Source organism: Lutjanus erythropterus, chromosome 9, assembly GCF_056507025.1.
Source record: "Lutjanus erythropterus isolate fLutEry1 chromosome 9, fLutEry1.hap2, whole genome shotgun sequence".
Lineage (NCBI taxonomy): Eukaryota > Metazoa > Chordata > Actinopteri > Lutjaniformes > Lutjanidae > Lutjanus > Lutjanus erythropterus.
This window is the reverse complement of record NC_139325.1, coordinates 18,367,719-18,383,380: the sequence shown is the minus strand read 5'-3', so window position 1 is coordinate 18,383,380 and position 15,662 is coordinate 18,367,719. Positions and strand designations below refer to the sequence as shown.

The following is a 15,662-nucleotide window of genomic DNA, read 5'->3' as shown; positions in this document are numbered from 1 at the left end:
TAGTTTGGGGTGGACTTCAAAGGCCACATGAGCCATACTATAGCTGGAGCAAATCCATCCAGAACACTATGTGAGTCTGTAAGTTGGAGCTTTGGGTCATCTGGTGGAAAACAAAGAGAGGCTATAACTTACATTACACTGTACATTACTGCAAGTCATGTAAATGATAAAAGACAAAAACGATCAGTATTACAGACTTTAATATTGATGTTCTGCCCTATGTTTTTGTTTGGTTGGGACTACTGTGAAATATAGTATAATATATTGTGAAATATATTAATGTAAAACATAGTTACCACTTTACAATAACACTACTGCTATAAATGGGTTATTATTAATTAGGTTGTAAATTTTATAAATAAGCAATTATAAACAAGTTTACTAGAGTTTTCATACATCGATGTTGTCTCACTATTTGAAAAATTCCAGTCACTGCTAATTACTGATTCATCTTATTATTGCCAAAGTAAGCAAAGAGATAAATGTGGACTATTTTGCAAGCAACCGGTCACTGTTGCCTTTTTTAGCTAATGTGTTGTAACAGCTTATTAAATATATAAAGTGTTTATAACCTAATGTATAACCTAATTCTAAACCGTAAGGATACTCGTGTTATAAAGTGGTACCAAAACATGTGACTTTTGATTGTAGTGCTACTGATTGTTGCACATTTTTTGTGTGAAATTTCATAGTTTTAGTAATTAAGTGTACCTATCTGAGCTTTATTTGTACAGTAAACAATAACAAATAGACACATGTTTTTGTGTGTATGTTTTCACATGGAACCATGAGTCTTACATAAAAACAGAATTTAAACAACAGATGCTAAACTGATGTTTCTGTCATTTTCCATCTGTCTGTCTCTCTTACCTCCAGTGTTCCTCGGCGTCTCTGGCTTGTCAACCTACCAGGTACGCCCCAACAGCATGTGTGTCCAATGGCAGCCTCTTCTACAGGCCACATTGTACAGAGTCTCCATACAGTCTTCACTCAGTAAGTACATTTACTGCTAATGATTGTGTGAAAGAGTGCATGCCTGTGTTTATCTGTGTGTATGTGTGTGTCAGTCCTCATCTCCGTTCTCACAGGTGGTGAAAAAGTGAGATCTTCTCTCGATTTAGTGCTCTCATTAGTTTTGCTTTTGACACCAGAGAGGCAGCTCACTCCAAGCAGGAACTTGATTGACTTATCTGCTCTGAATTCAAATTAAGTGCAACTTCAACATCTTACTGAAATGTGGTGTGAATCACACATTTTAACTGCAGTTTAAAAAAAAAAAAAACACTAAACACCTCCAGACGAAAGTTTAATTCATTTTTCGGAAAACAAGCAGTCTGAGAACACATGGACAGACACACAGTCAACAGCTGTCTTCACCAACGTTTCTGTGTGCACCGTCAGTCATCGCAACATGTTCCACGTTTTGAGACACAAGCCTTTTTCCAGCTAAGTGACTGGAATACAATTCAGCCAGTAAATCAGAAGTTTTACGAGGATAGCGATATTTGGTGAGGTGGTTGGATCGACCTCCACATTCTGAATATATCTGCTTATAGATTTACAGCCTGTCCTTGTGAAAATGTCTCGTCTGTTTATTATTAACACAAAGACGAGTCAGCTCAGGACGCTCTCATTAGATGTGTGTGTGTTACTTATACAACGGTTTGTTACGTATACCTCTCACGGTCATCTGTATTCATATGGATATGAGCCTCTGAGGAAATAAGAGTAATATATTACTGTCATTTTGACATGGCAGCTTTTTTGCATTGTAAAGGAAATGCATAAATCTCTCTGTTTGTGGAAAGGAAAGAAGGTATGTTATGCACATGATCTCTCCCCAATAAATGACGTGGGAGGCTTTGAGAACTGCTCATGTCATCGCATCAGAAATTAAACGAATGAAGACACAAAGTGTGACCTTAAGAAGCTTTTTAATGCACAGCTCAATCACTTCATAAAAGGGAGACGGGGGAGAAAAGGAGCAAGTTTGAATGAAAAAAGAAAGAAAAAGAAAGAAAGAAATTCTGTTTTAATCAACGTAATCAGTGAAAGAGAAAAACACCTATCTAAAGCCCCTTACTTTTGAATCAAGTGTCTAAAATATGAACAGCTTAATAAAACCATTGCTCAACCTGTCCTGTCTGCAGCAGAGTAATTTGGAGCTGGTCCGCTCACAGTGAATGACTTGAAGTTCAAGTTTTATTTTTATTTGTCCTCAGAGGGCAGTTGGTTGTGCTGCACAGGCTCATATAAAAAATCTACAGTAAAAACAGTTGAAACAGTGACAGAATTCTTGCTATTTTTAGCAGGCCTGCATTATGTTTGTTTACATTATGCAGTCACCAATAGCAAATGTGTAGATTCCTGGTCGTCTCTTACAAAATAAGGTTTTACTTTGTGTACGAACCTCTTAGCACCTGGATTGTTTATCCATCCGTGAGAAAACCTTTGTCTTAAGTTTATTTTTTTAAATGTCACCATGCGTTGAAAGGTCACCCAAGAAGCAGAACCAGATGCAGTGGTGATGGGTTTACACTTACACAAATACCTCTGAGATGACAATAAGAAGATAGATGCAGGGCTGCATAGCAATACAAAATGCAGTTCTTCTTCTCTCAGCTGATATTAAAAATTGTACTACTTGCATCGATGTTTAGTAGATGAGGTTTTCACAGTCATAGGTTTGTGGCAAAAAAACGTGGACTTTCTCATTTATTTCAATGGGTCCAGTAGGATTTCACATCACAGACAGCTCTGGAAAAAACAGGATACTGTAGGAGAAAAATGGTTTGGCTCTAGTTCCTCTGCAGCACAATAAAATGTTATGTAATATTATGTTATGAGATGTAATAGGTAAGTTATAGTTTGGTGTTTGTAATACTAGTATAAAGAATTACAAGAAACTCATAAGGCTTTAATGAACAGTGTTAAGTAGTCTATTCACGGTCTCTCAGAAGTGCTCAAAAATTATTTTATAATCTAGCACTAAACTTGTTTATGATGCTATTAAGATTTATGTAGTCTTATTAACACATAATAATGTTAATAAGTATCTTATAAGGACTTTTAAGAGTCTTGTTACCTATTGAACAAAACTGAATACAAGGACCTTAATACAAAATGTTACCCAAATAAATTCCATTACTGCTGATCAGCGCATTCAGAATTTGGTATCTCTTTTGCTTCTATCTGTGTAAACTTACAGACATTTTTACTTGTCAAAGCAGAAAAATCACAGGTATGAGTAATAATATCAACACTGACCCATTTAGGTGTGTCAGTGTGGTAGAGTGCACAATATTAGGGCAATGACAGTGGCACACCTGGACTGAATACAGCTGTTAATGGATTTATGTGACAGGTTTCCAGTGGGTGGTTGGAAGTTAGTGTTGATTAACACCTTTTACTGTCAAAGCACACAGCAAAAAGGAGGAGGAAGATGTCTCTCTTCCTCTTTATCTCTGTCTGTCCCTCCCTCCTGCCTGTCTGAGCAGCGACTGGATATCCTAGCTGGAGTTGAGAGATTTGGTTTAATCCACGCAGAGCCAACCAGCTGCTTAAACACCTTCTCAGATGGAAAAGTGCTGCCTCTCAGTAACAGCTGTTTCCCTAAACTTTATTATCTATGGCTGTTTTTCTGCGCGGAGGAGGAGCTAATTTGTCACTCTGTGAGATGAGAGACACATTAGGAAATAGAATTAGACTAATGAAACTGACAAATGGCAGCTATTAGTGCGTTTTTCCAGTTTCCAGTTTGTCCCTTTTTGGCTGCCAACATAAATTCTCATACTTTTTTTCTTGTCTGTGATACTGTCCCTCCACAGCTTTTGAAAATAAACACTACACTGAAAGTGTTTGCAGTCTGCAGTACAAAGGAAATTGACTACAGAAGATGAAAGAAATAAATGAGATTCTTGTCTTTTTCTGTGGATATAATTGTTTTCCTACAGTTAATTTACTGCAGGATTGTCTAGTTACCTTACTTACTGGTGCTGTAAGCAGTTAGCTTGACTTCACCAAGGTTAATAATATTTGCCCTAAATCCTACCTTTTGTTATCCTAAAATAAAGTAGTAATGTAAGTATTCTTCTTGTTGATTATGATAAATTATTTTTATTTTACAGTAGTTTCCAGCAGGGAATGAGTGCTGCTTCTCTGCTTCAACAGTTAACCTTTGATGTGTCTTTAAGCAAGGCACTTTGCTGCCTGACTGCTCCAATAAAGCTGTTTAATATCATCTCTGAATGAGAGTGATTATACTTAGCAGCTCACAGGCTTGAATTTGATGCACAACATGGCAGAACAAGAGGAAATGTGCTCCGTAAATACAGTTAATTTGAATCAGGAGCTTTAGAGGGATTTGAGTTTGTTTGGATTTTGTTACTGTTGATCTGAACTGTAGTCACTGTAAGTCATTTTTTTTGTTTTCGTGTTCTCTTGCAGATGGTCAGAAGCAGGAAGTAAGCCTTGGTGGCGGTGCTTCTCGACAGTGCTTCTATGACCTCACTCCCAGCAGCCAATACCAGATCAGTGTTCACACCCAGCTGCAGGAAATGGAGGGACCCTCTGTCTCCATCACTGACATGACATGTAAGTTGCAAATGTTTTGCACAATTATATTCTTGTGTGTACTCCTTTGAACTCTAGTTTTATGCCATTTATTTCCTTTATTCGTCAAGATTTTTAAGGAGGCTGGCTCTCAATCAATGCTGTTATCCTCGTTGTTTATACATTTCTTGTCCATTCACTGCTTTTGTCATTCTTTCTTCATTTTCTCCCCACACTCAGTTTTACCCAATTAAAGCTGGGGTAGGCAGTTTATTTTTGGTGTCATTGGGCAAATGCTCCATCATAGGCTGTAAAGGGATAGTTAGGATTATTTGATGTGATTTTTTCATGAGGTAAGTGTCCATCCACCAGCTTAGAACCTAAGCAATGTGCTGCTTTGGACAGGGTTAACAACAAAAGGTATTATAGTAACTTAACAAAAGATCTCCCTAAAAAAAAGTCTTAAATCTATTTAAGTGTATGCTATGTTTGGAATATTTTCACCGCTTGACTTTGCTGTCAGACACTGCTGTTACATAAGCCCTATATCACTCTCTCCAAACCAACCAAAACATAAAGCCTCAATCAGTGATTTTACCTACAGAATAAAGGAGTCGCTGGTTTACCGTCGCCTCAATCTGTTAATTTCTGTTAGTGTGCAGCTTTGAAACTGAACAATCCTTTTAAAACGCAGCAGTCACACAATAATACAAACTAATATACTGAGGCAGTGGGAACTCTCGTGTTCTGCAAGATAAAATTATTGATTTCATCCGAGTTTGGTTGGTTTGGAGAGAGAGATACTTGGCTTTTATAACAGTGGTTTCCTGTCAGAAAAGGCTGTCTCACAGCAAGTTAGCCATGAAAATGTTCTAAATATAGTGTACACTAAAACTGATCCAGATTTTTTTTCAATGGCTAAAAAAACATTTTGTTGCTGACCCTGTACACAGCAGTACATTGCTTAGCGTTCGCACTGGTGTCCCTCTTCTTCTCCATACTGGGGACGTTCCAACTGGCATCGATAGTAGATGATCTACTGTAGGTAATACACTGACTATGGTTAAGAACCTCATAAAACCCCTCATCAGATAATCTGAACTATCTGAAATAAGACTTCCGCTCATCCTCTTGGCTCTGCCTGCGACAGGAGACTTTGGCCAATCACAAGTCGACAGGTTGTTAAGTCTCATTCCTGGGTCATAAAATACTGACATTTTGGGAAAGAGACTCCTCAATCAACTATATTTCTCCCGAATCATTTATTGCACCTTTAATCCTTCTAGTCTCTCTTTTCTTCTCTTTCTCCATCTGCCCCCACACCACCACCCCCCTGTTGTCACCTTCTCCCATGCATCTGTCTCATGTCTGCGACTTTATCTTCTACCTCCAGCTGTCTTTACTGCGGTCGGTCTCTCCCTCCCTTTCTCTCTCCTCTCTGACACCAGAAGATAGAGGCTGCTGTTGCAGTTCATTGGTCAGCTGAGGAGCTGAAGTGAACTGCACAGCTCCAGGGACCAGGAGAGCTCAGCTCACAGACAGGGTTATAGATAGATGGATAGATATGATCTCAGATAAACACACACAGATTCCCAGGCTATTATTGTTGATGTACAGATTTCATTATGTAAAACAGTCCTGTCAGGTTTTCTGAATTTTTGCATCGACTTGGTACCATCAGCAGCATCAGTTCTTATTTCCCTACTTTCATAAGTAAGTTTATCACAACACAAATCTGTCCACAGAGAAGTATATTTGCTTGTATACATGGGCACAGTCTGATTCCAAAAATTATACTTGCTCCACTTAACACAGTTTGTCCTATGTCAGAAAAAATCATGTTTTATCACGGCACCAGACAGGAGGCGGATAATGTGGGTAATCCTCGGTCAATGTCAATGTATTATTAAGGAAGTCTGGAATATCAACAAGGTCCACATTTCATCTGTACCTCCAGGCCTCCTGCCGCCTGCTTTCCTAAGGATGCTAAATGTGAAGGACAGTTAGGCCCTCTCAGGCCAACTGATCATGCCAATGCACAAATCTAACCATTTTTATAAAACACAGATTCAGATTTTAATGTCATAAATTTCTCCCACAAGTACAGTACTTGTAAATATACTTTCTTACTTACTTTCAAACATTGTCCACAGATATGTTGATATTGTCTGTCTGTGGTTTTAAAAAGTTTTATAATAATATATTTTGGGGCAGGAGAGAGACAGTAAAGATGAGAAATGGAGAGAACGAAGTCAGCAACTATAATGAGATGTTTCTCTGACATGAAACACTCCTAAACTCCGCAGGGTCTATTCCTCAGTGTCATTTGCCACGATCTCACTCCAACACAGATGCTCAAACAGTGACTTTCAAAATTTAATCAAACACATTATTTACCAATAATCACTTCTGTCACCATGAAGTTAATGTGAAAGCAGAAGAAACATTTGTTGAGATCATTTTATCTACTCTCATGTGTGTATGTGCCCCTTCTGTGGTCAGTTGCAGAGGTTTCCAAGATGATTTACTTGCTGTACTCCAGTTTGACAGAACCCACTGCTTTCTGCAAAGTAATTGGCTTGGCACTGAGGCATACCTTAACCTGGGGCTGTTTTGATTCTCTGGTCAGACTGATGAAAATAATACTTTTGCTGTCCCCAAACTTACAGAAGGAAAGGGAAGAGAGGGAGGTATAGAAAGAAAGCAGAAAGTTAAAGTCTGATTGGTGCAACTCAGTGATAGATAGAAAGATATACAGTACAAAACACAGCAGCTGGGTAGCTCATGTACACACTGGTGGTAAATACAGATAGATACAGATCACACCAGAAATCTTTACTCTGTAAAGGTCCACAACTCAGCTGGCAGAGGAACGAAGAGGATTAGGAAACTTTCAGCCTGTTTAATAGAAACAGACTGCTGCTGTCTCTCATTGTGCCAACTTATTGACTGTGTGTGTGTGTGTGTATGTGTGTTTGTGTGGTCAGTTGATAAACCCAATGATGGTGCCACTTGTCACTGCCATCATGATCGATGACCTTGTCTTGTTTCTTTCTGTCTGTCTGTGTCTGTCCAGTACCAGCGCCCACTCAAGCTCCCACTGAACCACCCACCACAGAGCCCCCTCCCACCATCCCACCTGCTAAAGAAGGTAAGCAAAAAGTCAACACAAGAACGCACACACACACTCATAATATTACTTTAGTGTATAGGTAATCTATCACTGATTTACAAACATCTATAGTGGCCGATATTTGCCTTGTTGACTGCAATCAGCAAATAAGATGACATTTTCAGATGGCAGTGGTCGATCTGTTGTGTCGCATCACTTTTGCTCTCACTTTGTGTTGAGTGTTTGTGGATGGACTTCATTAACTAGCATTGCAAACTGCTGTTTCGGAGAAGAAAACACTAGGCTGGACACAACTCAGGTATGACGTAAGAGGGTATCAGCTGCCAAGGTTTTTTACAGTATGATGAAAATTTCTGTCTTTCCCTGGCACGAAAACGGGGATAAGTAACAACAAAAATAACATGTATATATATGTATGTATGTGTGTGTGTATATATATGTGTATATATATATGTGTGTTTGTGTGTATAACCTTTATAACTAAAATAGCAAATCCAAACTTTAATAATAACAACTTAATGCCTGAGGATTATTCTACTTTAAACCTTCAGTTCAAGCTGCAACAGTAAATGACTCATGAAATGAGACAGATAAAATATTCTCACTGTAGAGGGTTTTTCCAAATGGCCTGACAAGCCTGGAAAGATTAGGAATAAAGGGCTACAAGTTCACAATCCGACCTGCCACCTCCTACCCAAACGTTCCTCCTCCTCCTCTGTTCCTGTCTGCCGGACTCAGGTAAAAGAGCACCACAAACTCTGCAGACATGAACGGACACACCTGCTGAGCCTATCTGTAAGCATTTCTGTCTAGGTTTCTGACCTTTGTCAGGCCGATGCCTCCATCTGTAATGACAGGCAACCTTTACTCAGGACAGAACAACAGAGACTGGGCAAAGAGAAAACAAAGGTGCAGGCATGTCTGTAGTGGAACAGAAAACAAGAGGAGGTGAATGAAACAAAGTGACGGGCAGGATGGGAAAAACAGGCAGAGATAATGCTGCAGACAGAAAGCAGAGGAGGAGTAGACACAAAGAGACACGGTGGAGGCAACAGACAGAAAGAAGTAAGAAAAAGACATGCCGTATAAAAGCAGAGATGATGAGAAAATGGTGGTGATGAGCGGAGAGAGTGCTCAAGACAATAACACGGACAGAGAGGATGAAAAAATCTCAGTAATATCATCACAGCTTTTATCAGAATCAGCCACATAAAACCTTTTAATCAAAACATTCTCCAGCTGACCTTTAACTTGACATTTCTGACAAGTGTGAGACCTCCACTAAATTCTGCAAAAATGTACAGCAATACCAATCGTCTCCTCAGAAAAACATTAACACCAGTAGAGTTTCATTTAGAATTATAACCTTTTTTCTTCATAAACAGAGTTGATACAGTGAGTGTTTTTCCCTGGCTTTTATGGAGTCTGACATGGTCATGAACAGAGTTTGGAATTTAGCAAAGAGTTTGAAAACTTGTTAAAACCGCAAAACAGCTTTACAGCAGCAAAGATAAGGCTACTGGGAGTCATTGAGAAACCTGAGAAGAATAAAAGAAGAGGGAAAAGAGAGTTGCTGCTGGACCAGGAATATGAATGAGCAGCTTACCGAAGGAGGAAAAATACACAAGCCCATTGGAAATAGCACCTTTTTTTTTTTTGTTCTGAGAAATCAGTTTTAAACTTGTTGGAGAGAGTGCACTATACCTTTAATCTTATAAACTCTACCATGTGAAAATTAATCTGAGGACCCAGCCTTTGCATATTTACCCTTTTGCAGCAGATGTATATTTGCAGTGCTTCATACTATGCATATTTACTCTGAGTCTGAATATATTAGGCAGCCAGTTAACATTCAAGTTATGCTTTGTCCTCCACTAACCTTCATTCTGTATGAAATTACTTTTTTAAATGCAGAGACAAAATGATGTGCTGACTAAATCGATATATCTCTCCCGTCTCTCTCTGTCCGTCTGTCCGTCTAGTGTGTAAGGAGGCCAAGGCTGACCTGGCATTTCTGGTCGATGGTTCCTGGTCCATTGGAGACGACAACTTCATGAAGATCACACGTTTCCTCTATAGCACCATTGGGTCGCTGGATCTAATTGGACCAGACGGCACCCAGGTTAGTCATGTGACCGCAACCACACCCATCTTTTTTTTATAGCAGTTATGTTGTATGGCATTCATTCTCTGTATGTATTTGCTCATGTTTTACAAAGGGTTTAACCTGAGCCAGGCTGTACAAAGATGGTAGTGATCATATCATATCCATACAGGGTTAGCAGTATTCAGCTGTTAAAAAATAGTAATAATATATGTGTATTTTTTTACACACTTCAGTACTGGCTGATACAAAATGGTAATGGATTCTCAGAATCTGTGACCTGAGAATGTGTCATGTCAATGAAAGAACTCAAGAATAAAACTGTAATGATCAAACTTTACTTGTATGCTTGTACTATACCTCCATTTTTCCAAATGCATCATTACATGGGGAAAGATATCTGAATTAAAAATGTTAGTATTCAGTCTGAGCCTGAATAATGTTGCAGTGAGGCTCCTTGGAGTGCTGGTATTCACATTAACTGCTCGTGGTTCTTGTGTCTAGTCTAAATGTCTGTGTCTAGTGAAAATTACTGTATTGCCACTTTGTACAGTATCATAAGTCAACCGACAGAAATACAAATGTGCCCAAGGCTTTTAATTTTTGTTTGCTCGCTTTGTAATTTATTCCCTTTGTTATAGCATTTTCCCTCTGAAAAATGCATGCTCATGGGAAATTGAATGTAAAGCAGATGCTGGGGATTGAGCCAAACATAGCCACACTACAAACCATAAAAATGACAAAATATAGAAATTACATATCAGTGTAGTGTGTGGGTAAAGAACCCATTCACAGCAGAGACAGTGTTGTGAAAAATATACATTTGTTCAGTTTTAAATTCAACCCTCCAAAAATGAATATTACATACCTTCTTGGATTCTGCAGGCAAGAGTGTATAATCTTTCTCATTCTAGTGTTTTTGCAAGCACAGCACAATGCTTACACATACAATAAAATTCATATATATAACCAACGGCCCACCAACTCTGCTTCAGCCCACCACTGCATCCTCTGCCCTCTATCTCTTGCTGCAACCCATTTCACCTTTCACTACTTCCATTCAGTAGATAATGGAATAATGGAGACAGGATGCTGCACAGAATAAAAGGATGGACAGTGATTTAATGTCATGGCTGACTTTGTTGACATCTGCACCTTACTTTTTGTACCTGCCTTCTGTTCTTTGTTTCTGTCTCGTTGTTGCATTTCAGACAGAATTAAAATTTATGAACATGAACATTTGACTCAACAATAAATCTTGAACAGTCTGGAGTTTACTCTTCAACCTTTTGACCCATGTGGGCTTGGCTCATTTGTTGTTTGAAGAGGGCTGCTGCTGTTGGCATTAATTGGTTGTAGAACAGAATTTCACTTTTCTTTGGCTGACCCAAATCAGCTAGGCCACAGCCTTGTTATGTGTGTATAGAAAAGATTAGAAAGGGAAGGAAGAACTTTACTCCCTCAATGAGTCTTTTAACCCTGCTTTCTCAATAGACTTTGATTAACTTAGCTCATTTGCTGCAACAGTGTTTTTTTTTTTCTAGAAAGAAAATACTTTTTAAACTTTTTCTAAAGCTTACTTTTCTGGCATGAATGGTGGTACAAGTCTAGATGCATTAAAAGCTGGAATGAAGCTCAGATGGTTAGAGATCCACTACTAACTATCAACTTGATTCTTAGTATAAAATGCACCATACAGTCACTATAGTGAATAAATGAATGACCATCTCCACTGTATTTCTCGTGTATCAGTCTCATCAGTAGGAATGCCAGATTCTAACTTGTGGCACTACTTCTCTGCTGTCATTGAGAACTAATTTCTTCGTGCTTCTTGCCTGCACGGCCCCACCACTATGTCAGCAGAGCTCAGCTGGTTCATTTGTCACGCTGTAGAGGTGCTTGCTAAACCTTTTTCTTTCATTTGTGTAACTGTCTGCTGTTAAACACTTTCCTACCTTCACTGTGCCCCATAACCCTCTGGCAACGGGCTACCAAGAGCAAAAACACTGGCTGTAATGTGAGAGAGTTGGCTGTACAGTAAAGAGAGAGTTGGCTGGTAAACGCAGGCCTCCCTCAGCCAACAACAGCACCATTAGCAGTCTGGAGGTAATGATAGTTGTTCACCCCTCTTAGAGTAAGCCAATTAGATTGATTATAGCTCCGATGTGGGAGTTTGGATATATGTATTTCAGTGAAATTTCACCTAGAGGACTGCATAAAATAAATCTGTAATATTCCATTTTTACATCTTGAACTTTTACCTCATGGGCTCAATGTAAAAAAAAAATATTAAGACCACCAGCACTTGACCAGGTGGGAAAAGGTGAAATCTGTGTCCCGTTACTGCCTTTACCCAACAAACTTTGATGTAAACCTTTTTTTTGTGTCATGTACAGTTTAGTTTGTGCAGTTTTCATTCTGTTTGGCTGTTTAGGCACACCCAATTTACATAATTACAGCTTTTCCTTCAGCGAACAAAGGTAGCATCTGTTTGATGATGTCGTTGCTGTTTAAATAATATAAATGTAGAAAATTGTATGTGATAATGAGGTACGTTTTAGCTTTTTGGACCCAAAGCACAGACATTTGGCTTTATTACACTCATATAATGGCCACATGAGCTGTTTGAGTAATTTGGCTTCTGGCTTTCCATTTTGGAGAAAGTAGAAACAAACCTGCACAAGCACAAAAATGCCAGTGGTATTGTGACTGACACGAGTTTTTGTGTTAACTCTTTCTTTTAGGGACCTTTAACACTCCAGGAGTCCAGAAGATAAGGATTTAAAGTTGAATAATTTGATTTGACATTTGATTTGAACTTATTTCACTCATCTTTTTGTCCGTCTGTCTCTGCCTCTCCACAGGTGGCCATTGCTCAGTTCAGTGACGATGCTCGGACAGAATTCCAGCTGAGTTCCCATGGCAACAAGGAAGCGCTCCTTGAAGCTATTCAGAAGATCAGATATAAAGGCGGAAACACCAAGACAGGTCAGAACAGAGTTTTAGCAGGATTAATGTAGTCATAGTTCACGCAGTACAACAAGAGCCATAGTCAAAACTTACCTCAACCTGTTGATAAAACAATCTCCGTCCATTAATTGCTGTTCTGGAGGTTTTGATGGTATCTCACGTCTTCCTCAGCAGATAGTTTACAATTTGTTATGGTTTTGTTAAAATGCTCATTTTTCAGAGCACTTGAAGGACTTTTTGTCCAGGTTGGCTTGAGATTGAAAGTTCGGTGACACTTTATTTGGAGGGGTGTGCATAAGTCTGACATGACACTGTCATTAACATGAAGGAGTCTTTATGAATGTTTATGAATGTTATCATTAAACGTAATTCACCCTTAACCATAACTTTGCTTTACAGAACGACATAAGTAACCAAATGACAAATGTGACAGAACTCACCAAACAGGGCCACTGCAGGTCATTTGGGTGACCTAAGCAGAATTGCTTTGTGCTTGGTTTCTCATTATATTGACTTACATATTGGCAGAGATGGGCTTTTATAGGATACAGATGTTTGATAGGAGCATATAACACAGATCTATCTGTCTGTTTCTCTTCTCACTGTTAACAGAGACTCCAGTCAGCACTGTGGTTCAGACACTTAACTGATACACCACAGAATTAAAGAGAAACATTAGCTTTTAAATCACGCTGACACTTCTGTTTGTATTTGTCCGCCCCCTCTCTTTCACTCATCCTGATGTGTCTCTCTTTCTCACTCTGCTGCAAATCTTCATCACACTTTTTTTTTATAATCAATTGATGTTTTTTGTAATACTTCTCATGTCCATGATTAGGCTGTTGGTGCCCCCTCTGGCACTTGGTGCCCTACAGGCAGCATGTGATGCATGTGTATGTAACGGTGGCACTGAAAAATCTCACCACAAAGTTCATTTGTAACTGACCTGGAGCTTTTGACCCTTTATCCAAACTTTGAACATGTATAATTCTATAATAACTGGACAGATTCTAACAGACCGTGTGGTGAGATTGTTTTGTCTTCAGTTTATTTTAGGTCAAGAACGAACCCTAAACCCATTCTCACCAGAATCAGCCTTGATAAGCATGTTGTGAGATTTGGAGTATCAATTTCAGGGTACCTACTGAGACTATCACATGCTGCAAAGAGGAAAGACTGGAATGTAGGCTTTGGATGTATTACAAGCACTTTGAAGTTGTGAATCTGTAATGTTCATGTGGAAGTGTCCAGCTGTGATACACAAACAGAAGGTGAATGTCAGTAACCTGTGTGTGCGTTAATGTGGCTTTACAGGTAGTGCTGGTTGTTCAGAGGACTTAAACTCTCCTGAAAGTCTGGGCCATGGCTCAGTGTCTGTCCAGAGTAATTGTGTCCTTGAGCTTTCCTATCAGCTCCAGGGCTGATCGCACTATCATCACCTCACTTATCCCTTCCTCCCCCGTCTTAACTCCTCTTTCTCTTCTTCCCTCCTTTCTATCTTCTTTTCTCTTTTGCCAGCCCCCTTTACTGTCCTCTCCTTCCTCACTTTGCTGCCTCTTTGCTTTCTTCTCCCTTTTCATTGTTTTCACTCTCTTCATCACAGCATTCCTCCTTTTTTGAACCCTGTTTTTCATCCTCTGTTGTCTCATATCTTCAACTTCCTAGTCTCCCGCTGTTCCAATACTCTCCTCTCCTTCTTTTTATCCCTCTTTCCTAAATGCTCTCTTTTGTCCTTCCTTCTTTTGTCTATTTCCCCCATACCCCTTATACACCTACCTTTTACTGCACTGTCTGTACAGTAGTTTAACAGGTGGCAGTTTAGCTGACAGGGCACTGTGTGTGTGTGTGTGTGTGTGTGTGTGTGTGTGTGTGTGTGTGTGTGTGTGTGCGTGTACGTGTGCGTGTGCGTGTGCATGCATGTGTGTGTGGTCTACAGCAGAACAGAAAATAAACCATAAAATTTCATCTTCAAAGAGAAAGAGGAGGCAGCCAGCTCTCACAAGGTTAGGCTAATGCTCACAGCCTCTGTCTCCCTCTCTCCCCCCATCTCTCTCCGTGTCGCACCCACACACATGCACACACTTAGTGCATGCACGTCAGCGCAGAATTAATCTTCTTCAGTAGCTCGAACATAATGCCTGTTCTTTAGGCTGTCCTTATTTCCACCAGAGAAACCCACACAGCTTTATTGTGTATTCATATTCCAGGATTATATTTTAGTTTATGTGATAGGTCCTTTATTTTGCATGTTTATTACAGTAAATTATTGTTTACTTATTTGTTAGTCAGTGCCTTTTCACTAATACTTCAGGCAGAAGTGAGCATTACTTTTTTCATGTTTTAGCTTTTATATTTTCCCTTCCTGTAGAAATCTTCTACTAACTTAAAGGAGAAATATGTAAGAGCCGAGTGTTTGAAAGAGGAGCACAAGGTGAGGGCAACATTATATTTTGAACATGACGAGGGATGGTGAGTTGTAAGCTATAAATTGGTCATCTGTTGTTAACTGTCAGTGTAAAGTTAATCTTGTTTTCCCGAATACAAAAGCCCACTGCTCTGAAAACACGCGCTCTAAAATTGAAGACTGCCTACCAGACTCCATTCACTATTGCTAGATTTAACGATTATAAACATCTACTACTGGTAAAAAATTATTGATGATTTCCTGCTACTCCAACAAACATGAAACGGGCAAGCAAAACCATTGTTCCGGCTTGGAATGGAACTTTCCCAGGAGAACATGCTGGCTGCAGCCTTGTTGTTAGAACAGCCAGTATTTCAACTTAGCATGTATGACATATCATAGTAATTTTATGCTTCAGTACAGTAAATATATTACACTACATTATTCTCCTTTAAACAAACACTATACTATACAAACATATATCCTGAGCTATATGCTCG

General features: G+C 39.2%; 1 protein-coding gene across 1 annotated transcript in view; it reads left to right on the top strand.

The window, feature by feature from the left end:
- col14a1a (collagen, type XIV, alpha 1a) overlaps positions 1–15,662 on the top strand; it is a 170,744-nt gene that overhangs the window by 82,993 nt on the left and 72,089 nt on the right. The window contains exons 22-26 of the mRNA XM_084726318.1: positions 877–993; positions 4,447–4,593; positions 7,628–7,702; positions 9,667–9,806; positions 12,653–12,776. Of these exons, the coding sequence (XP_084582444.1) occupies positions 877–993; positions 4,447–4,593; positions 7,628–7,702; positions 9,667–9,806; positions 12,653–12,776 (603 nt within the window). The remainder of the gene's footprint in view (positions 1–876; positions 994–4,446; positions 4,594–7,627; positions 7,703–9,666; positions 9,807–12,652; positions 12,777–15,662) is intronic.